This window comes from Calonectris borealis, chromosome 8 (genome assembly GCF_964195595.1).
Source record: "Calonectris borealis chromosome 8, bCalBor7.hap1.2, whole genome shotgun sequence".
NCBI lineage: Eukaryota > Metazoa > Chordata > Aves > Procellariiformes > Procellariidae > Calonectris > Calonectris borealis.
Window position 1 is genome coordinate 30,653,093 of NC_134319.1, and position 22,591 is coordinate 30,675,683.

The 22,591-nt window shown below is 55.1% G+C and overlaps 1 protein-coding gene across 2 annotated transcripts in view; it reads left to right on the forward strand.

The window, feature by feature from the left end:
- LMX1A (LIM homeobox transcription factor 1 alpha) overlaps positions 1 to 19,409 on the forward strand; it is a 44,229-nt gene extending 24,820 nt beyond the window's left edge. For both annotated transcript variants that reach the window (XM_075156761.1, XM_075156760.1), the window contains exons 3-8: positions 12,934 to 13,166; positions 18,128 to 18,297; positions 18,450 to 18,527; positions 18,638 to 18,707; positions 18,843 to 19,013; positions 19,249 to 19,409. In XM_075156761.1, coding sequence (XP_075012862.1) covers positions 12,934 to 13,166; positions 18,128 to 18,297; positions 18,450 to 18,527; positions 18,638 to 18,707; positions 18,843 to 19,013; positions 19,249 to 19,409 — 883 coding nt within the window. The remainder of the gene's footprint in view (positions 1 to 12,933; positions 13,167 to 18,127; positions 18,298 to 18,449; positions 18,528 to 18,637; positions 18,708 to 18,842; positions 19,014 to 19,248) is intronic.
- Positions 19,410 to 22,591: the final 3,182 nt, after the last annotated feature.

Below are 22,591 nucleotides of genomic sequence, written 5' to 3' on the forward strand. Positions count from 1 at the left end.
TCCCCGTCCCAGCCGGTGCCGGGGGCAGATAAGAGCCACCAAAGGCCGGTGCGGCTCTCCGTGTGGAGGGTGAAGGTTCCCCACTGTGACTCGCACCGTCGTGCGATTCAGTGATCTCATTTGTTCTTTTAAAAGTTGTTTAGACTGCGTCGGAGCAAAACACGGCAAGTTTTTCACGCTGACTGATTTTTCCACTGAGACGTCTTTCCTTTCTCCCCGTGGCAGTGAGGATTTTGACAAAACCTCCCAAGGAAACCACAAATAAAACCCAGAGCAATGAAATCAGTGTGAAAAAGTGTGACGTGGTGCTTGGGTTGGACGTGCCCGTTGCTTTCGGTGAGGCAGCTCAGAAAAGCCCAACGCTGCACAGGCAAACCCTAAAGACGTTTTGGGGGAAAAACTTACTTCTTTTTTTTTTAATTTAAATGATGTGATTTTGCAAGAAGGTGTCATTGTGGTCCTTCGCTCTTTTATCATCAGGGTCTAGTCCACTCCTTAAAAAAGTGGACAGCTTTTCAGGAGAGCAAATGTTGCCAGGGCAGGCAGGAGAAGCGTGCCCACGCTGCTGCCCGAAGCTGCTTGCTTCTCACACACCAGGCAAAAGAGCAGAGCTAGAAGGGACTCCCCCACACCTAAGTAACAGGAGGGGGGTGTCTTTCTTACCCCACCCCTGCCCCAGTGAGCTAGTGCTTTTAGTGTTTCAGTGAAAGAAATGAGACTTCTGCTGGGGATGGGTGGCTTTGGGAGTTAATGGATCTAACCTACTACCTGGACACTTTGTTATTGCTGTTGGTGGCATTTGTGGTCTCCCTTGGTTGCAGTCATTAGGTTCCAGAGTGAACGATGGGCACGGGGTAGTTTATACTTGTCTCAGGTGCGAGGGGACACCCCAGCTTTAGTTTAATGCCCTTCAAAGATGTTTCCTTCTAGCTGGAAGGATTAGCAATATCATTTTTGCTGTTATCTTCCAGAGGGTCCTGGCGGGGATTCGCAGAGCCCTGCCCTAACATTGCTGCTCCGTGGGCTCCCATCCCACCGGCTCTGTCTACCAGCACGTGTTTTGGGGCCAGGAGAGCCTTCTCCTGGCTGAAGGCGTTGAGCCATCTTCCACGAGGGGTTCGCAGTTAATTGGTACAATCAATATTTGTTTTGCAAATGCAATTGGAGGGAAAGAGGGATTGAGAGCGCCAGAAATTCAATTGACCTGTAAAAACAGATACTGTGTAAAGGGAATCCTTTCCCTGCCAAGCAAATATTTAGAAAGGAGAAGCAATAAAATGAATAAGCAACAAAGTAATATCCTGCCTCAACGGCCACTGGAGGCTGCTGGGAAGGGCTGCTGCCCCCAACGCAGCAATAACCCGGAGCAGATGAGCGGCAAGAACCTGTTTCCTAGAGAAAGCGTGTTTGCTTTTACCTTCTCATCTGTCAAAAGCTCATCCTGGTGCCTTGGCAGCGCTGGGACCTGTCTCAGGTAGCCCGGCAAGCTGGGCACTGGCCCCGCACCCCTGCAACCACCACCATGGCATGAGCTCGGTGGTGGCACGGGGGACAGGGCTGTCCCTGCACCCTTGTCCCCTCTTGTAGGGGTCTCTGCTCCTTGCTCCCGCATCCCTGCTCAGCCTCCTCCAGCACCCCGGCGGTGGGAGCGCGCGGTGGGTGCTGTGGGGTGCGAGGGGTGCGTGGGGCACAGCATCGATGGTTCGCGTCTGGAAGGAAATTCCAGCGCGTCGATGCTCGGCCTCAGCATGCTTTAGTGTGAAAATCAAAATGGTTAAGGGAAAAAAAAAAAAAAAGAGATTTTTTCAGATCAAAAAGCCCCAGAAAAATGTTTTGGGTAGGAAGCGGTGAGATGGGGTCTGGCCAGGGCTTTTGCCAAGCGGGAGCAGAGTGCCGGGGTCCCTCTTTTCCAGGTTGCTCAGCATCCCCCTGCACAGCCCTTCGGTACCCGAGTGACTTGGACCAGAGCGGTCCCCTTGGGCTCACGTCTGAATTGAAAAAACTCTGTGGAAAACAAACATTTTTCAGAAAAAAACGTACAATGTATGTACAGACCTGTGTGTGTGTATATATATATATAAAAATAAAAAATAGAAAAGTAGAAAGAAGAGAAATGATTTTATGGGAATACCCTCAGCCAGCTCCGGCGCTGAGCACCTTTAGGCCAGTTTGGAGCCTTCTGAGCGTCTTCCCCCCATGATGGATACTGACCCCTCTAATTGCCATCAGGGTCTAAGACTGCTTCTCGTTTACTGGCATCAATTAGAGGCTTTTTTGGAGGTGTTCATGGCTACCGAAGCCACCTTGAAATGCAGTCACTACACAGAAATCAAAAAGAGGTTTGGATTCACATTGGTGTAAAATTGAATTTTCAAGAGAGTGCTGGCTGAAAACGTAGACTTGTCTCTCAAACTCCCCCAGACTGAAGAGGAAAAAGTTTTGAAGAAGAAAGTGAATTTTAAACACTCGATAATCACATTTTCCTGAGGCTTTACCCCTGTTTATTATGAGACTGAGCTCCTCTAGGATGCTCAATACCTCCGGGGAGCTGATGCTCAGACCCACGAAAGGCAGAGCAGCTCTGCTTCTCCACGCGTGAGATGTCATTTGGGAGCAGACCGCTTGCCGGGATCCCCGTCGGTGAGCTGCCCATTGCCGGGCTGCCTCTGCCGGCGCGTCCCCGGGCCGCCGATGGCATGAGAACCCCCTCCGCGTGCCGTCATCTGTTATCGCAGCCCTGCCTCGGGTGCCGCTGAGGTTGCAAAACGTGCCCCAAGCATTTGTTTCTCCTGAATCCCCAGCCCGAGAGCACACGCTAGAAGAGGGCTGCAACATGAGATCAGCGGGGGGGGGCGGGGAAAGATGGCTTAAATTTAATGTCTTTTTAGATGAATATTTCCATTCATTCCAGAGCATATTCCTCTGGCATTTCCAGCACGCTTGTTTAGCTGAGTAGTTAACAAACTTCATCGAAACACATGTTATAGTGCTCTCTAGTGCACGGAGCTATGAATGAAGGATGCCTCTTTTGAGATATCTCGATGTGCAGCGCAGCTTTTGCTCCAGAGCAGCCTGTTAACCACAACAGCTGCTTCCCATTGTGGAAATGCTATTTTAAAAAAAAAAAAACAACCCAAACCCATCCCAACAACTTGACAACACACGCTGATGATATTCATGGAAAACCCCATGTGAGGGTGAGCTGGGGCACATGGAAATAAAAGATAAGGCAAGAAATAACCCAGCTGGGAGACCGATATCTCCCTGCCGGCGGTGCCCGGTGTGCTCCCGCGGATCTCTGTTTGCCGAGCCGGTCCGAAGCAGCTGGTCTCTATGTCCGACTTAGTTTACTCTGTTTAGCTTTTATACAGCCGAGTGATTTTTATAGCCGCCGGAGCGCCGGGAAGCTCAACAGGATATTGGCCGCCTCCTAATGAGAGTTTGCCGCATTGGCACGTCGGCATGAACACCCCGTGAATTTTAAATGCCTGGGAAACGGTGGCTCCCGCGGCCCCGTCTCCGGATGCTCAGAGAGCCCTTGGGGGAACATGGGTTTTCTGTTTAATAAAGGAAAATCCAAGCCTTGATTGTAGCCTAGGAGACTTGAGAGCAGCCGGGAGCCCCAGCGCTGGGGCGTGGCTGGACCCAATGCATGTCCACCTGCGCTGCCCTCGATGGCGATGCTCCGGGCAAGCCCCCTAAAAGCCAGGGGAGCCCGTCCAGCCCTGGGCCATCAGGGATTTGGGTGGTCCTAAGCGTGAGGTTAGACCTGTGGGACTGGGGATAGACTCGGTCCCCTGGATTTGCCCGATCCCTTTTTGAACCTGTTGGTAGAAGGTGGAGGTGAATTATGGCATGATGGGGGGGTCGGGGCTGGATGGGACTGGAGGTCCCCAGCCCTACCTCTGCTGGGAGCGGGGCTGGTTTGGACACTGGATCAGGTTGCTCAGCGCTGGGGCCAGGCGAGTGCTGGCTAGCCCCGAGGAAGGAGATTTCACAACTTCTCCGCTTGGTTTGAACGCTCCTTCTTTTCCTTTCTTTTGTTTTTTTGTAACCCTCCTTTTGAAATTCTGGATGGAAAATAGAAAAGTTTTGATTTTTTTTTTTTGGTTCTATATACGTTTTCCGTCACAGAAGGTTTTACGGAAGATTCAGAGGCAAATCTAATGACTTGCAAGAGGGGGTACCCTAAGCTGGAACAGAATGAAAATAGCTCCTTCCCCCACAGTGGTACAGCACGCCGAAAAGACAGCGGGTGTGTAAAATCCCCAAGGGTGTAGGAAAACCAGCCCGCAGGATTTTTCAGCCAGGATTTTTGTTTCTTGGAAAGCAAAAAAAAAAAAAAAAATAGATTTCAAGATCATCACGTTTGATGTGCAAAATGAATGACACAAACAGCATTTCCTTCTCTCCTAGTTATTCCTGCCCAGCTCACAAAGCCGGCCAAATTGGGGTGGTGGCGGCGATGGCACATCCTCTTGCTCCTGGTGACTTTGCTTTTCCATCATTTGCCTCCCCATTAATCTCAGTACAAACAAAGGCTCTGAAGAGACAAGCTGAAAAGCTCCTGGGGGTACGTTTAAATCAGTCCTTTCTAATAATGTCTGTCGACCTCTCTGTGGAAGCACTGCTCCCCAAGGAAAGGACACGGAGCCGCGGCAGCGTGCTGAAATATGGTGTGGTGTAATTAATTCTGACCTCTGGCTCCCGCTCACTCACTCTCAATATTAAATTTGACTAGTGATATTGTGGATTTTCAATTATCCTTGTTTTCTTGGGGGCACGGAGGCGGGAGGGGGTCACCGCTCGAAATTCGGTTTGGTGGGAGATGCACGGGCTGGGATGCAGAACTGCCGTGCTGCGGCTGGATGGGATCGATCCTTGGTTCGTCTCCGTTGGGATGGCGTTTGGGCTTGGACGCAGTGTTGTGCGTGCCTCTCCCCCTGCTACCCATCTCCTCCCGCCTCCGAAGCCCGGTGCTCGATCGGTGCTGTGATGGGGCCAGCTCCCTGCCCGACACTACACACTGGTATGGAGGAGGGCGGCACAAAAACAAACAGCCTTTGGGGAAACGGGGAGGAAAATCAGCATTTTGGTCTTGTTCTTCTGCCCTTGCCCAGGAGGACATTTTCTGGCCGCTCCTGAAGTCAGTAGAGGATTTTTAGCAGACTCCATGAGGGCCTGGAGGGGACCCAGAACCTACAGCACCTTGTTGGTGAAAGTCTTATTAGTATGTCCTTGATCAGAAAATGGAGCAACTTAAAGCAGTCTTAGAAGCCGTGCACTTGCTTGACCTTTTATTTTGGTGTAGAGAAGGCTTGAGGGTTGCTGGTGTATTTTGGCAGCGGCTGTTTGCTGGGAAGGCTGCGTTTGTCTGTTTATTTAACCCTGTCATTCTAGCAGTGCCCCTGCGTGTCCCCGCGTGGGCCCTGGAGGGTCCGGGGGTCGTTAAGTGACCACTTTTGGACCTCCTCCAGGAGGCAGGGACGAAGGTGCCCTTTCCTGGGAAGGCTCGGGTGGTTCACGTGTAGCAGAAGGACGATTAAACAGCCCAGCGGCAACCCCCTCCTCCTCTGCTGCCCCCCCTTTCCCCTTTGCCGCCACCTCCCCGGCACTCCCTCATCACCGGTGTCCTCTGCCATGGCACCCGGCGCCGGGAGGGGACGTGGGAGCTGCTTGGGTGCCAGTGAGGATCAGGGCAGGAGCTCATTTAGGGATGCTCCTGCAGGATGCTCCTGCATGGAACCCCCAAATTTAACCCCTCCAAAGCCTCTGAGGTCCCTGGATGGGGCTGTCCCCCTCCTCCGTGCCCCGGCCATCCCTGACGGCGGCTCTGCCTTTGAAAGCAAGCTGTGCTTGTTGGCATCCACCGCTGTGACGGGCTCTCCGAGGCGGGGAGGTGTGCAGGGCTGGGATGCGCGGCAGAGCGGGATGCTGGATAGGGTAGGACCACCGGGTTTGGACCCTAAAAGAGCTGGGTTAGGTGAAGAAAGGCGAAAAGCAGGATTCTCAGGCTTCACCTCTCTTCCTCGCTTTCCCCGGATTCTCGGAGAACAGAGCTGCCGGCCAGCTGCTCAGGGGTGGATTTGCAAGAGGCCAAGGGTTGGCTTTTTGGACTCCCCATCCCCGGTTGCCAGCAGCGGCTTGGCGGGTCCCCGGGCAGAGCTTGCACCCCGGGGCCGCAGAGGCGAGCTCACATCAGCCCCCGGGATGAAATAAGCCCGTTTCAGCCCGGTTGCCATGTCCCCTTGAAGCGTCGGAAGACGCATTCAGGCAGGAGGAATGAGAAGGGCTTGAGCCGGGGGGGAGGGAGGAGAAGGGAAATTAAAAAAAAAAAAAAGGAAAACGCCACTTGCTGCAAAGCGAGTGAATTCTCCAATAAACCCGAATCTGCTGAGAATACATTTTACAAACATGCAGCGAAGTTGGCCGCTTTTGTTTGGGCGTTTGTTAAGCATTAACTAAAGAATGCCATGGTCCAGCCTGCTCGGTGTGAAACCTAATTCTCCCCCTTTCTGGAGCCATGGCATGGAGTGCTCAATTTTTTTCTCTCTGTAGGACTGCAGCCTTCTGGTACTCCAGCCAAAAAACACTCATATTTTAGCAAGCTTAGCCCCGGCCCCGTTGCCAGGCAGTAAAGCGAACACTTGTCCGCCTCGGGGGGAGGGAGCCCGGAGACTGGGAAGGGTCAGGAGAACAGCCCCGGGGAAAACGTCGCTCCTCCATCCCACCGGAGAGCTCTCCGAGGGCTTGGGGTGCACAGGGGGGGAAGGCGAGGGTGGCTGTGGGTGCGTTCCTGCATCAGCCTGGGAGGTCGCAGACCCGGGGTGGGTTTGGAGGTCCCCGGGGCTTACTGGTGCCGGGTTGTGCTCTGAATCGCTCTCCCCATCCCGAGGACATGCCAGCCTGCTCTCCGCAGCACTGAGATGGACTCAGCCCTTTCCTAGTTGCTCCCACGGCCTTGGCATCCCTCCTGCCGGGGCCGAGGGTCCACGTGGTCCCCCCATCACTGCGGCCGGGGGGTGCCCTCGCAGGCAGCACGACGCGGGGTGCATCCATGACCCTTCCTTCCTGGCAGCAGTCCATGCCCCACAAGGGCCGGAGAGGGGGACGGGGTGACAGGAGCCCGGCGGCAGCAGGACAATGACTTTTTCCCAAGCGATGGGTGCAGGGTTGACAGCGACTGGCATTTTTCCACTGCCAGCCCATCAAGGACCTGGTGCTGCCATCCCCCCTTCCGTCGAGTGATAGTGAGTGAGAAGATGACCCGGTGCCAAGACAACTCAATCCGACGTCCTCGCTCCCCGGCGCAGCCCTGCAGCTCGCCACCGGCGCCCGCCGCCAGCCTCCTCGTGTGCCTCTTGCGCCGTGCATGGTCATCGGCTTGTCCCCATGCCAAGGTCACAGCTCCGGGGGGGGGGTCATGGCTTTGCTCTCCAGAGAGCCATCGGTTGGGGATGGCTGTGAGCGTGGCCGGGCTGGAGCTCCCTGCACCTCCGATGGGTCAGTCGGAGTCTGCTCAGTCTCCTCCTGGGCCATGGTGAGAGCAGGAGATGAGTTGGTCAGGTCTCTGCGCCAAGGTGCTGGAACATCCAGCATCCCTGCGGATCCGTCTGCTGCGGGCAGTCCCGGCAGAAGCCCCCGGCTTCGTAGGGACCGGTGCCATCGGCGCCCACCCCAGCCCTCGGCCAAGAGCCCGCGGGGTTTCTCGGGGACTGCCCCTACCTTTCTCATCGCACCTCTGGGCCAGGCTGGCGTGGGCAGGGAGGAAAGCATCCCTCCGCCCGGCAAAGCTGCCTCGCCTTACCCGCCGCCTGAGCCAAGCCTCCGCGCGGCGTTTGAGATTTGTCCGTCAGTATTTAATATCGGCGTCCCCGACCCGCCGACCCCCCCGGGGAGGCTCCGAAGGGCCGCGTTTGTATGCGGCGCACGCAGACAGACAGCAGCCGGGAAGCGCCCGTCAATCACGGCCCCTTTCAGCCTGTCACCTCAAAATAAAGGGAGAAAGAGGGGGTGGCGGCTCCGATGGGAAACCGGGGCCGCCCCCCTCCATCGGTGCCCTGGGGATGGGATGCACCGCCCCAGAGGTGGCTTCGGCCACGTGTCGAAATTTCTAAGTTTCAGTGGTGCTGGGTAGATGGAAACCCCAAAGCAGAGGTCTGGGATGGCTTTCCCAAGGAAAAGGAATTGCACGGAGATGTTGGGTTGCGTCCCAGGGAAAGGGGGGATGTCTGTAACACCGGCTAGCTCACTTGGGGGTCTTCCAGCAGAAATGTTGCATTTTTGGAAATGGCAAAATACTTTGTTTCAAGATTTGTCTTGAAACCCACCACCACTTTTCTGTTTCAAAACTGCAGATTGTCATTTCAAAAGGGACCTAAGTTACAAAAAAAAAATTTGCAGATTAATTACTACAGGAAAAGAAAGGTTTTTAAGATCAGAAACAAGAAGTTGTGTGTTGTGATAAAAATTGCTTGCATCACCATATTTTTGTTCCAATTCTTCCTAACTTGAGTGGGTTTGGTTTTATTTACAAATATTCACTGTCAACGCTTCGTTGAGGCTTTTACTGAGCTGCCCGTGGCAGGCTGGGTTTCTGCCGAGCATCGCAGTGCTGAGCGGGTCACCCTGTCCCTCCACCTGCCAGCTTCGTGCGTGGTTACACAAACCCCAAGGCTGCCAGCCAGGCCTGATTTAGCCTTTGAATCCCATGTTATGGAGGGGAAAAAAAAAATCTACTGAGAACTAAAGCCTGCAACATCCCTAGGATGGCAGAAACGAAGGCGCTCCCGTTGCAATTTAGGGGTGGCTGATTTGTTCGTGGTTTAAAACCTGTTGAAGTCGCTGGGCAGAGCCAGTCCTTCTTCTCTTCTGTGCAGCCTCCTGTAGAGAAATGTAATCTCAAAGTCCCCTTTGCTGCTGCAGGGAGGCGCAAAGAGGTAGAGAGGGGAGAAAAGATGGTATTTTGTTCTGCAGCCTGCTGCTTGCAGCAGGAGGGAGCTGGGAACAGAGCTGCAGATCCCTGAGGTGGAGGAAAACATCTCTGGATCCAGGTTGGTGCATCTGGCTCAGGCACAAATATTTAATTAATTGCTAGATCTCAGGCTGGAAGAAAGTTTTCCTTCTGCCCCATCTCAGGCTGACCAGGAGTGTTTCAGTGGGGCTATCCACGTAGGGGTTATCCATGCTGGAGTTATCCTATGTGGGGCTACTCCTATGTGGGGTTATTCCCGAGTGGGATTATCCTTGCATGGGGTTATCCATGCATGCGGTTATCTGTGTGTGGATTTATCCATGTGTGAGGTTGTCCACGCATGGGGTTATCCACGTGTGGGGTTATCCGTGTGTGGAGTTATCCATGCATGGGGTTATCCGTGCATTGGGTTATCCATGCATGGGTTTATCCATGCATGGGCTTATCCACGCGTGGGGTTATCCACGCGTGGGGCTGGTCCAGGGCTGTAGGGACCTGGAACATCAGCAATGCCCTTTGCTCTCTCCCCTTTACTACCTGTGGTAGGTTGCAGTTTTTATGCCTGTGACCTTTTGGTGCCTGAGATCTGGGTTTATTGTGGGGTTATAAGGAGCTCTTTACGGTTTCATGCTGTGGAGAAGGTTTTACGGGGGTTTCTCTGCATCTCACGTTGCCCAGGGATGGGGGAGTCCTGCACTGGGCAGTGAAAGACGCCCCGTCCCTCCGGCATCCCTCAGCGGGAGCTGTTGGGGACTCAGCAGTTTGGAAATTAAGTCATTTATTCAGCGACCTGAGTACGGCTTTAATGTCTAATATTAGGCAACCATTTACCTAAATCTCACACCTTCTTGTTTTGCAAGACGCTTTGGGCTTAGAAACATCCATTGCTCGGTTGGTGCTGCTGTGCCTAATTGGCAAAAGTTTATGGCTTTCTAATCAGTGCCCTGGAAATAGAGATTTGGGGCACATTCATTCCTGAAGATTAGATAGCAGTAACGTAATAGCTTATCAGTATTTTATTACTGAGAGCAGTTAGTAATCCCAACAGGTAGGGCTTAAACTTCATTTAAACAGGATGAGAATGCATTACCAGATGAATACAAATCGCCTCCACTCTGACATAGAAGAGACATAATTAAAGACGAAATGACTACAGAAATATAAAGTATTAACACAAGCCTGTGTTTCTCAGAGCTGGAACAAGAGAAAATGACCCTTCAGAAGGGATGCTTTCAAGGGAATATACATCCCTCTCCTCCCAGGGCAGTCATCGGGACGTTGAAAATATATATGCCTTAGAGAAAGACAGCTGTATGTAAACCTAGGAAATTAAGGTTGAATGTACAAAAATAAATGTTACTAATGGCATTATCTAGAATTATAAACTCCTTAATCTCCACCTTTTATTTGACGATTTTCCACTTTCTGTAGCAACAATAGTGTTTTATAAAAGCTTTATAACATCCCTTTCCTACTTCTTGGGGGATGCTACAATTTGCTGAATGCACCGAGGATTTGGCTGGCACAGAGGGAGCGATGCACCTCATCCCTGTGCTCACTGCCGCTGTTTTGGGAAGACCTGGGAACGAGCAGGCATAGCCCACACATTGGCATGAAGCATCCGCGAGAGGACCCCAAGGCGGGAGGGAGCCGATGCCAATAAAATGGGGTACATGTGGGGGCCCCATTCCCAGCCCTTCGAGCCCTCGACACCCAGCCCCAAAGGCTGGCGGGCACCGCTGGCGGGTGGCAGTGTGCCGTGGCACCCCACCAGCTGTGCCCACATCTGGCAGGCAGCTGTTTGCCTCCGGAGCTCGGTGGTCACCGGCTGCGGCACGGGGCACCAGGAGGCGACGCTCTGCGGCCGCCCCTGCCCGTCGGCACGGGGAGCAGGCGTTGTCCTCTGCTCCTGCACGTGTCTGCCCTCCTCGCGCCGGCGGGACGCGCTGCCTTGCCCGGACTCGCTGGCTCCACACGGGCAAGCGTTGGTCTCTGATGAGACGGGCACAGATGCGATCAGCTGCTGCCGACTCTCCCGGGCTCACTGCCCGCGCGGTGGAGCCTGCCTGTCCCCCTCCAGCGGTTCGCAGAGCTGACCGTCTTGTTTATCGGCGAGTGGGCAACGAAAACGGTGAAATGAAAAGGTGAAATGAAGCCTGGCTGGGATTTCACGGGAGCAGAGGCTGCGCGTGGGCTGCAGCAAGATGCATGCCCGTTGCTGCTGGGGAGCTTTTGTTCAGCAGCGTCTCTGGTGTTACGGGTGCCTTCGCCTTGGAAGCTACCTCTGGGGCAGAGACAAGCATGTGCCTTGCTCTGCCCCCCGTCTCCTTGTTTTATGGGCTGTCGAGCTCATCACAAAAACTTTTTAAAATTATCCCTATTTTCTGATGGTTTTGCTGCGAGGGTTTTGCATACATCTGGTCCTTTCCTTGTTGGAATGGGGCTGACTCAGCACTTTTCATTTCCTATGTGGTTTTTTGTAACAGCCAAAAAAAAAGAGAAAGGATTGAAAGCTCGCTGGTGGCTGCGGGGCTGCCCTTCCCCTCCCCAGCCAGCCGTCCCCCGCCCCGCAGGTCTCCCCGGGGATGAGACATGGGACGGGGACCACGGAGATGGGAGCTATCGGGGACCAGTAGCAGGCTGGATGCAGCGCTCCCCATGCAGGTCCCTGGGGCATCCCTGGGCTGGGACACAGGCGATGCTCGGAGATAACCTCTGCAGGATGTGTGCTGACTTCTGACTTCTCTTTCTGGGCCAAAGTCATCAAGACAGGGGAATAATAATGTTCAGTTCCCACAGATATTTAGGACGAGGCTGGGTAAACAGCGATTTTTTTCTTTATGGGGCCCAAGCCAAATACCCGGATATCTAGGAGTGGCGAAGAGGTTCTGGTTTGGTACCTTCAAACATCTCTACTGGGGGAAACATCCCATTCATTTAAAATATCCAGCCCAGGGTTTAGCTCCAGGTGCCTCCAAGTCCTCTCAAGCCAACACTGATGCTTCCACCTCCGCTCTGCTCGCCTCAGTTTCCCCAACTGTAAATCATTGATCATGCTACTGAGCTTCTTCGTAAGGACATTTAAAGTCGGAGAAAGAAAAGCTCTGTTTCAACCTAAAGTGTTATTGCTGTCATTATTGTTATTGGCTTTTAAGTATAAAACCGGTGTGTTGAAACCTGGGAACTGCACAATTAGGGATGCCTCAGACACTGTCACATCAATGTCAAGGAACAAGCTGAGCTTTTTCTTTTCCTTTTGACACATCAAGTCTTCAGTCTGTCACCGGCCTTAACCCAAAACTTGCTGCCATGGAGATTTTTATGATATATTAGACATTCCTGATGTGTTTGCAAACAGGCACAGGGCTGTTGCAGTGACCCAGGCCAGAGGGATGGGGTGGTTTGTGGGTGACCGACAGCACGGAGGCTTTCTGCAGGTGCTTGTTGAGAGGCATGGATGAGCTTGCTGGCCCCATTGCTATCTCCAGCATCCCCTTACATCTAGGCGTGAGCTGGAGGCAGGTGGACATGTTGGGTTGGCTTGATAAAACTCATGCAGATGTGGTGTGTCCCATGTCTTGTGGTGGTGGGAGCTGGACTGTTGGGTTTGACGCCTGTTTGCTTTTCACCTGGAGCTTCTGGTCGTTGGGGTCTTTGTCTTTTGACCACATTCATGGTAAGCACCTGGTAACAGGTCAACCAAAAATGCTAAAGTTGACCCAAAGGCAGCATCCCCCGTTGGCACAGGGCAAGCTTGCAGCACGTGCCGTGCCACTGCAGGGTGCCAGCACAGTTGTGCCCAGCCCCTCAACGCAATCGCAGCACCAACAGTGCACAGTGATCCTGTGCCGATGCCCGTCTCCCCGCCTCGGGTGCCCCATCCCTCGTCCCCAACGCCGTGCTGGGTGCAGCCGCGGTGCTGCCGGGCGTCCCAGCGGGATCTCCTCTTGCTCCCCCAGGCTCTTCGCGGTGAAGTGCGCCGGGTGCCTGGAGGCCATCGCGCCCAGCGAGCTGGTGATGCGCGCCCAGAAGAGCGTCTACCACCTGCACTGCTTCTGCTGCTGCGTCTGCGAGCGGCGCCTGCAGAAGGGCGACGAGTTTGTGCTGAAGGAGGGGCAGCTCCTCTGTAAGGGCGACTACGAGAAGGAGCGGGAGCTGCTGAGCTTGGTGAGCCCGGCTCTGTCGGATTCTGGTAAGGGGCCGCCCGCGCCCGGCGTCTCCCTGGCTGGTCCCGCTCTGAGATCCCTGTGAGCGTGGTGGGGTCTGGAGGTGAGATTTGGGCTTGCTGCCTTAAACCTCTGCCCCGTGGTCTGAAGGGAAAAGCTCTATAAGCACCATTGCATCCTCCAGCCAGAGTCTCTCCCACCTCGGTGGCAAGGGCGTGAGCAGGGACCTTGGCAGCGGAGGGGTGGAGGGTGCTCTGGGGACCATCCCCAACCCATTAGGCTCGTTTCTGTAAGGGTTTGTGCTCCTGGCCTGTGCAGGGCACCAGCACCCCATACCAAGGGGCGTACAGCATCCCCGGGCGTGGGGAGAGAGCCGTGCTGGCCGAAGGTGACATCTTCCACCTCCTCGCCTGGGGAAACAGAGGAGCTGCTCCCCGGGACTGAGCTCTGGCTGCTCCGTGCTCTCCCCAGCGGAACGGAGCCGGGTCGCAGCACCATGCCGGGGGGCAGGAAGGTGGTTAGGATGCCATGCCCATGGTCTGGCTTCACCAGGGAGATCTCCAGAGTTATTAGGAGAAAATTGGTTTATGTTGTGTTGCTCACAGGTCTCCAGTGGGTCAGAGCCCACAGTATAAATACACTGTACATGTGTACATCTTCTTAAAAAAAAAAATCACAGTCCCAAGCGTCCCACCAAGTACCTTGGGCTAAACCTTCTGTGTCCCTCCCCTGTGCCTCACCGTCCCTGCCTGGGACTCTGGAAAGGTTGAGTGCAAGAAGTGAGCTCCTTCTGCTATGGCCACCCGTTTTAATACCGAGGGGAAACTGAGGCACGGGGCTAAAACATGAGCTGGCGGCAGGGAGCTTGCAAATCTTGTGTCCCCAGCAGCTTCCCAGGCGTCGATGGCCGGAGCCAGACCACCACCCAGCGTGGTGACACTACGGGGATGCTGCAGAGCCAAGGGGGGCTGCAGGAGGGGTGGCACCGCGGTGGGAGGTGGGCAGGGGGCTGGCATCCTGCTCCAGCCAGGCTGCTGCTGCTGGGTTAGGTTGCCCAGAGCATCAGATCAGCATTAAAATATATATCTACAGTCAATGCAAATCAAATCTGAATGTTTCCCAGGAAGACAAATTTAGTAAGAAAACCCAGCAACGGGGACGGGGAAATTATCTGCTAGCAGAAATCCTCGTGTTAACGCCGTCCCCGCAGAGCCGCGCTCCTCGCGAGGCTGCGCGGCCCCACGCCGTGTGCCTGGGTCCTCTTAAAAACCATCATCGGGGGAAAATCTGCTTTGCAGAGGGAAGGATTTACCTTCAAAATGCTGTGCTCTGGAAGGGGCTGCCGGGAGCCTGTCTTTCGCTGCTAGAGCAAAGCACTGGATTTAAAGAAAAATAGAAATCAGCATTACGAGCCCGTTTAGGAGGGGGTTGTTAAGGTGTGAAGTGGGGCAGGTCACAGACACAGCAAAGCCCGGCGCTCCCCACCAGGCACAGGCGATGCTGCAGCTGGGAGAAGGTGCGTGGGGGGACAGGGATGGTTTTGGTGGGGATGGAGCAAAAATTGCGAGAGCCCGGCCGCTTTGCAGCACTGCCTGCGGCTGGCTCTGTCCAAGCTCTGCAACCTCGCTCGCTCAAAAGAAAAAATCCTCCCCCCAAATAATGGTGATGATATTTAAAAAATAAAGAGTGAGGCCATGAGAGGAGGTGGCTGAAGGGAGCTGGTCCAACGCTGGAGGAGCTGGAGAGGCAGGAAAGCAGCAGGATCTTGCAGGCTGGCGCTGGCTCTTGCCTTAGCCCTGGGAAAGTCCTTAATTGATTGAAGAATTATTATTTTTTCCTTCTGGGATGTGCAAACTCTTTCAGTTAAAATAGGAACCAATGAGGAGACGTCATGCAGGAAAATAAGTGAATTGGCCACAATGGTTTGGGTTTATTCCTAGTGGGGGAAAAGGGCAGTTTGGGAAAGGTTGGGGAGCTTTTCCTCCCCAGCGACTCATCGGCCCGCGGTCCAGCCCTGCTGCCAGGGGCTCTGGCCAAACCAAGAACTTCAGCTAGCAAAAACCTCCAGGGGAAGTATTTATTTTGGTGGAAACTCCAGCTGAGACCCAAGGGATGCAAAGGGGAGTCAAAAGGGCATGGCCACCCCTTGGCTGGTCGGAAACCCAACCCGAAGCCCCCGGCAGCCCCTGGCAGCCCCTGGCCTGGGGGGTCCTGGCTTTTCCCATCTCCCCGCAGACCCCATAGCTTAACCCCACCACCGTCCCTGCCTGGTTTTTGTGGCCACCAACAGTTTGTCTTGGGATGTCGTGTGGCTCTGGGGACGGTGGCACAGCAGGGGCCAGCCCAGGTGCACATCCCACGTGGATGCTCAGCATGGTGCGGCTTTTCCCTCTCCTGCTGCATCCCCCCGGGGACCCCACCGCCGTGCTGGGGGCTGCAGAGGGGTGTCCCCGTGCTGGCACCAGTCCCAGATGCCCTTCACCAGCAGCATGCGATGTGCTTCTCCAGCCTCTCCCGTCCCCTCTCGCTGCTTTGAAGCCCCCCGCCCTCGCTCCCCCCAGCCGCCGCGCACCAAAGGCCACTTTATGAGAAAGCGCAGATAAAAAGCGAGCCATATGTTGTCTGTAATCTCCCAAACCCCCGCTTCAATTACTGCCTCCCCTGAGCCTCCGCCGCCCAGCCTAAGTAAACAAGCCCCTCTGAAAGAGGACCCTGCTTTCCAATTAAAAGCGTCCTAACGTTTCTCCTCTCCCTTAAATCCTCCCAAGCGAGGAATGTCCTGGCCCCGGCGGTGGGATGCGGGCTCGGCGGGTCGGACCGAGGGCACGCCGCACAATATCCATCGCCCCGGCCCCTTCCCAGGTGACGTCAGGGGCAGCCCCAGACACTCATTAATTTCTCCCCCCTCCTCGGTGGGGAAAGGCTTGAAAGGGAGAGTTAATTAAAAGTAATATCCCGCCAAATCCGGCTTCGCTTTTCCTTCTTTCCCTTTGACACTGGGAGGGATTTGGGGAGCAGGTGTTGAGGGGGGAGGGCTCGGGGGGGCTGCTCCGAGCGGGTTTTCCCCCTGGCCGTGGGTTTTGAGCATCATTTGCTTGATGGAGTCCATGAGCCTCTGGCTCCCCCTTGCCAGGCTCTGCCCCTCCCGGACTGGAGGGGATTGGGGTGCTCACCTCATGTTAGGGTGCAAAGGGGTTCAGGCACCCAAATGTCTCCGTTGGTTGACATTCCTCCTCCCAATATTTGTAAAAATCTCTACTCTTCCATCAAAATTGAACTCCTTCAGGTCCGAGGAAGGCAGGCAGCTCGGCGGAGCAGAGACCCTGCTGTGCTGGCACTGAGGAGGAGCAGCGGCGGCCGCTGCTCAGCCCCGTTAGCCATCAGAGACTCCACACCCTGGGGGCACCCAGCGCTGGGGTTCTCAGCCTTGCATTACTACGTTCCTTGCATTGGGACATGCAAAAAACAGCAGCTTGTCTTTCCTATTGCCGCTGCTGCCGCGGGCATGCCGTGGATGTGCCCTGAGCGAGCGGGGAGCTCGCGGCAGCAGCAAGGCTCTGGCCAGCACCCAGCTCTGGGCTGTTCGGGAACCACCAGCGTGAAGGTCTCTCCCTGTCCCTCCCTCCCTCCCAGACCTCCAAGGTCTCCCTGTCGGCTGGTGAGCCCAGGAGAGAGCCCAGCAGTGCAGAGGGAAGTGGTAACTGGTACCCAGAAGCATCCCCGCTCCTCCTCTGGGATCATCGCCTCCCCTCACCCTGGAAGTGTGCTCCTATCTTTCCCCATTCCCAACTGGGCTGCCGTTGGATTTACACTCTTCTGACGTGTGTGATCCATGATTAGCTCTTGCCGTGGGGTACGACCTGACCTGCTTTAGCCATGAACTCTGGGCCAGGCTCCCAACCCTCTGGTGCATCCCCATCTCCCAGAGGTGCAGCAGCCCCGGATGGGACTCGGGCCAAGCACAGCCTGCGTCTGCATCAAACCAGCACCTCAGCTCCGTTATCGATTCCCAAACGGATGGTGGAGGAGCTTTCTGGAAAAGGCTGTAAGTGATTTACCGCTCATGAGAGGGAAGGACCTGTGCTGTCAAACCTGCATTACAGCCCTCCCACGCAAGCGAGGTCATCGACGCGGTGGCGATGCGGTAAATGAGGAGGGCAGGCTTTCCCGGAGCAGCTGCTGCCCGAAGGCCCCGCGGCCCCGAGCGGCGGAGAGCAGCAGGGAGATACACACCAGTGCCTGGGAACGCAACGGAGCAGCACATTGCAGCGAGTACCCGAGGGGTGAAGCTTGAAGCAGCCAGGGCTTCTGTCCAGGGAGATTTAGAACTCCACGGAAGGGGGGAAATTTAGGCGAAAAGGTGCCCCTTGTATTTGTGATTAAAACTCTGTGCTTGACCTCCGTGGCAGGGCAAATCAGGAGGGGTTTGTGAGGTCTCGGCTAACGCGTTGCCTTCTCTGAGCATCTCTGCTCCCCCTGTGCCCTGACCTCCCCCAGCCTGGGCTGTCCGGGCAGAGGGACCATTTGCCTGGTCCCCAGCTGGGCTGGGGGACAGCCCCGGGGGCACAGCGGTCCTTGATGGCTGCCGTCCCCTCGCATGGATGCAACCTGTGTGTCTCTGTCCAGATGTGTCCCCCCAGCTGTGGCCTGGCAGGAAATCCCTGCGGAGCAAGCAGGGATTTGGGTCTGATGGAGGGAAAATCAGGTAGCCAGGGTTTCACGTTGCAGCTGCTCAGACTGTTGGGGAAAAGAAGAACCAAAAAGCCCATCTTCTGGCTGAGCAGCCCCAAATATGAGCCGCAGCCGCTCTCCCCCTCTCTGAGCTGCCACGGGGCAGCCAGCCCCAAACCTCAGCTCCTCACACACATTCACAAGAAGATCCCTGCCAACACCAGCTTGTTTCGAGTCCCCCAGATTATTTGGGACATGCTGGAAGATGGGCGCTGCCCGTTGTCTGTAAAGGACCTGCTTTTTTTTTCCCCCTTAGGTAAAAGTGACGATGAGGACAGCGTCTGCAAACTGGGCCAAGCCTCGGGGAAGGGCGCCGAGGACGGGAAGGATCACAAGCGGCCCAAGAGACCCCGGACGATCCTGACCACGCAGCAACGGAGGGCGTTCAAGGCATCGTTTGAGGTCTCCTCCAAGCCCTGCAGGAAGGTACGGGGAGAAGGGCCCATGCTCAGCCGCCTCCAGCCCCCGGGGGTGTCCTGGATGCCGGGCAAGGACTTGCCCCGGCTGCTCTGTTCCTTCCTAAAGTCCCCCCAAAAAGCTGAGGGGGCTGAGACGCCGCTGTCCTTCCTCTCTCCAAGGTGCGGGAGACGCTGGCGGCTGAGACGGGGCTGAGCGTCCGCGTGGTGCAGGTCTGGTTCCAGAACCAGCGAGCAAAGGTGGGTACGAGGGGTGGCCCCCCGCCAGCAGCCGGTGCCGGGGCTCCCCTCCCTCCTCGCTCTGGCCGGGGGATGATTTCACCCCATTTTTTCCCCTTCTTCTCGGCCAGATGAAGAAGCTCGCCAGGAGGCAGCAGCAGCAGCAGCAGGATCAGCAAAACACGCAGCGCCTGAGCTCAGGTACCCCCCTCGCACCCAGCTTTCCTCACGCTCAGGGTCTCCCCATTTCCCAGCCCTCTCCAGGCTTCCCAAGGGAGCTGGGGCCCCCAAAAAGCAGCAGCCCGACTGCGCCGATGGCTTGCTCTTATCTTCCAGCCCAGACGAACGGCAGCGGCAGCGCGGGGCTGGAGGGGATGCTGAACCCCTACACCACTCTGCCCCCACCCCAGCAGCTGCTGGGCATGGAGCAAAGCGTCTACGGCTCCGACCCCTTCCGGCAAGGGCTCACCCCGCCGCAGATGCCCGGAGACCACATGCACCCCTACGGTAAGGCTTCAGGGTTTGCTTCTTGCCTTCTCTCCTTCGAAGAGATGCTGGGTCATGGCAGGGGGCTGTGTGGTGGTGAGGGCATGCGTGGGGGATGCAGCCATTTCTGGGAAGGTGGTGGACCCCTCACCCCTAAATCCTTACGCTGCAAAAGCTGGGGGTACCCGGCACTGCCAAGGTTGCCGGAGGAGAAAGCAGGCTCTGAAGTCCTTCTGCTCCTTCCTTGCTTCCCAAGGTGCCGAGCCCCTCTTCCACGACTTGGATAGCGATGATACCTCACTGAGCAACCTGGGCGACTGCTTCCTCGCCACAGCGGACGCGGGGCCACTCCAGGCGCGAGTGGGGAACCCCATCGACCACCTCTACTCCATGCAGAACTCCTACTTCACCTCCTGAGCATGGCGTGGTCCCCGGCACGGGGCAGCCGATGCCACCGCGCTGCCCCAGGAGGGGCTGCAGAGCCCCGGGGTTGGGAGGGAGGGGGAAGTGGCACTCCTGGGATGCCGTCAAACAGTATGTGGTAGCTTGGGATTCCCAAGGAGCGAGTTAAGTTATGGGTTGCATAGTTTCATGTTTCTCTTAGGAGCCTAGGATTAGGGACAGGAGTGGTTTTTGCAGCTGGCTGGTGAGTTTTCAAATTTCAAACGGGGAAACAAATTTCTCATTTTGGCAGGGGGGAAGGGCAGGGGGAGGGGGAAACCCTTCCCGTGGGAGCATCCCAGTGCCGTATCCCCTCTGCACCACCTTCAATCCCAGCGGCAGAAAGAGCAAACTGCTGATCTTCGCGGGGGGAGCCCGCAGCATCAGCTGGGCTTTGAAATTTGAAAAGCTGACAACGCTTTGGGGAAACGCAGGGAAAATTTTGCTGTGGGGTTTTTCCTCTGTTCCCTCGACCAGCTTGAGCGCTCGCTGTTTAAACACAGGGACTTTTAAGATAGATGTTCCCATGTGAATATAGAAAGCTAGAAACCCCTAACATCGTCCCCGTCCCCGAGGACGGGGCTGCGTGTGTGTATGTGTGTGTGTGGGCACGCACGTGTGTGCGTGCAGAGCTGTGGGGCTGTGGGTGATGTACTGCACAGCCACACCTGCCAGATTGTATCAACAAAGTTTATTTCTAAGTCTATCAGAAATTTACTGTACAGCAAAAGTAACTTTATTTTCAGCGTGAACCATATTTAAGGAAATACTCAATGCACTTAAGTTATAAGATGAAATAATTTACTTTTTATAAATGTTATGTTTAGGTTGCAAAAGCCCAGTGGCAGGGAAGGAACATCAGTTCGTTTCAGGCGATAGGTTTGGGTTTCGGGGGTGGTTATTTTTGGTGCTCTCAGGTTGCCCCACTGGTTTTGAGGTGCAGTTGAAACACAAAGCAGGGCTGGCTCCAGGGACCTGCTCCTCCGCCAGCAGATCGATGGGGACAGCACGGTGGCCAGGTCCTGTCCCCACCGCTGGACATGTCCAGGAGGTCGGTGCAGGGTGGACAACGCTGCTGGAGCTGGTGGACATCCCGACCCATCGGGGCTCAGCTCTGCTTCTCTGCATCACCTCTCTCCTTCCCGCGGCAGGATCCAGCCTGCCTCCGCCAGCAACTCCATCCTGTACCCTCAAATATGGGTGCTAGACCAGTGTGAGCTGCTGTTCTGGCTCTGGAAGACACTGCAGCCGGTATCGCCACCCTCGGGCGAAGGAGAAAGGAGGGAGAGCCCTACATTTCCCACCCCGTGCTCGGGTTCATCCTGCAGGAGCCGTGGGAACCTGGGGAAAGTTCTCCTTAGGGTCGAGCCTTCAGCTGACCCTCACCTCATCCCCACTCTCGTTTTCATGCGTTGTGTCCTTTTGTGCTGCTGTTCACAAATGATGTAAGCGACAACCCGTAAAGACATGCAAGTGACTGTGAGGCTCAAAACACTGGCTCATCGCCACCGTACGATCTGACACTGAATGTAGCAGGGTCTGGAGATGGCTGACCCGGCAGGAGATGCTGACACACTGTCAGAAATCACATACCAAGATGAAATTAAAAAGACAAAAAAATCTCTGGGAAAAAAAAAAAAAAGCCTGGTCTCTTCTTGCATGGGGTGTCCCGTTGACTCGGAGAGGGAAGGGTTTGAATCATCTCCAAAGTCGGCAAGGTGTCGGGTAGGGTATGGTGAAGCTTCTGCTCCTTGGGTTTTTGATATCAAATATTCTCTGGTCTGGTTCTGAACTGGCCCTCGAGGGTCCTCTGTGGCCAATGGACAGAGATTGGTGGATCTGGAAGGTGATGCATCTATCTCTGGCTCCCACCTGAGGTGGCAGTGAGGGGCTTGCTGGGGCTCTCCACTGAGCACAGCAGGACTGTGCAGGACTAGCTCAGCTGTGAACAGCCAATGCTCAGACGTCTGTAGGCAGTGGAGATGACTCCCAGCCAAAGTGACAAAAGAACAAGGGAGGCCAGACAACCTTCTTTACAACAAGGAGGAATCTTGGAGAAAGGATGGACAAAAAGAGAAAAAGAAAAGTGTTTTGCATGTTCGCCGGCTCTCGGCACGGGCTCATGTGTGTTTGTACCACCAGAAAACTCCGCTTCATGTTTACACCTGCCCACAGTGTTTCTATGCTCTTAGCATTGAAGGAGAGCTGGAGAAGCCAGGACAGCCAGGTTACTAGCAAAACATTTTCCCGAACGCATGAGCTCTTAGCTTAAAACGCCCTGCAGACCTCACTGGTACCTTCACATCCCTGGTTGCCATCTCAGCTCACTGGGCAGAGCATGGCTGGGAGGCATTCGTCCTCCTCCAGGGCAGGGGGACTGCAGGAGTGGGAAAGCATTTCTGCAGGCCAGGTTACCCTGTAAGTGCTCTCACCTGGACTATCACTTCACCATGAACCCCAACTCTCCATGGCAGGGCCAGGGGCAACTCCATGTTAGGAGTGCCTAAAAGATATGGGTGGGTATTTCCCAATAGGAGTTGCTCTCATCGCAGCTTCCCGGCATGGAGAGATTCCACGAAAATGTGCTGATGCCACCAAATTGGGGATGGGGATCCACAACTCGTTGTCTGAGATGTTCTCCTTCCTGTCCATCTTCAGTCACTGATTTGCTGTCCCTGTGCTATAAAATGCTTTCAAAGTCCAACCTGCAGAAAAAAATATTTCAAAATGGTGTGACTGTGTGAAGAAAACTTGTGATTTTTATTTTGGTTGTAGTTTCCTAGGAACAGCCTGGATTTCTTGGGTTGGTTTGGGATTTTGCTCTATTTCAGGCCAGAAGAGCATGGCACCTGACCCTATGAACGCCAACAGCTGCAAAACCCCCCAGCAGCCCCAGCCCAGCAGTGTCCAGTTTGTTCCAGTCACCCAGTTTGTTCGTGTCTTGGGATGCGGTGCTGGGCAGCCTGCCTGACCCAAACTGCTCGGGACTGTGTTCTTGGCCATCCTGCAGCTGAGTGTTTCCCCTTGCTCCCCAAAATGAAGACTTACTTTTAATCACTGCACAGGCTCTATTTTCTCTCAGCAATAACATTTTGATTACAAAACCTCTCTGAGCTCTTATCTGGCCTCTCTTGCCTCAAACATGAGCTGAAAAAGCA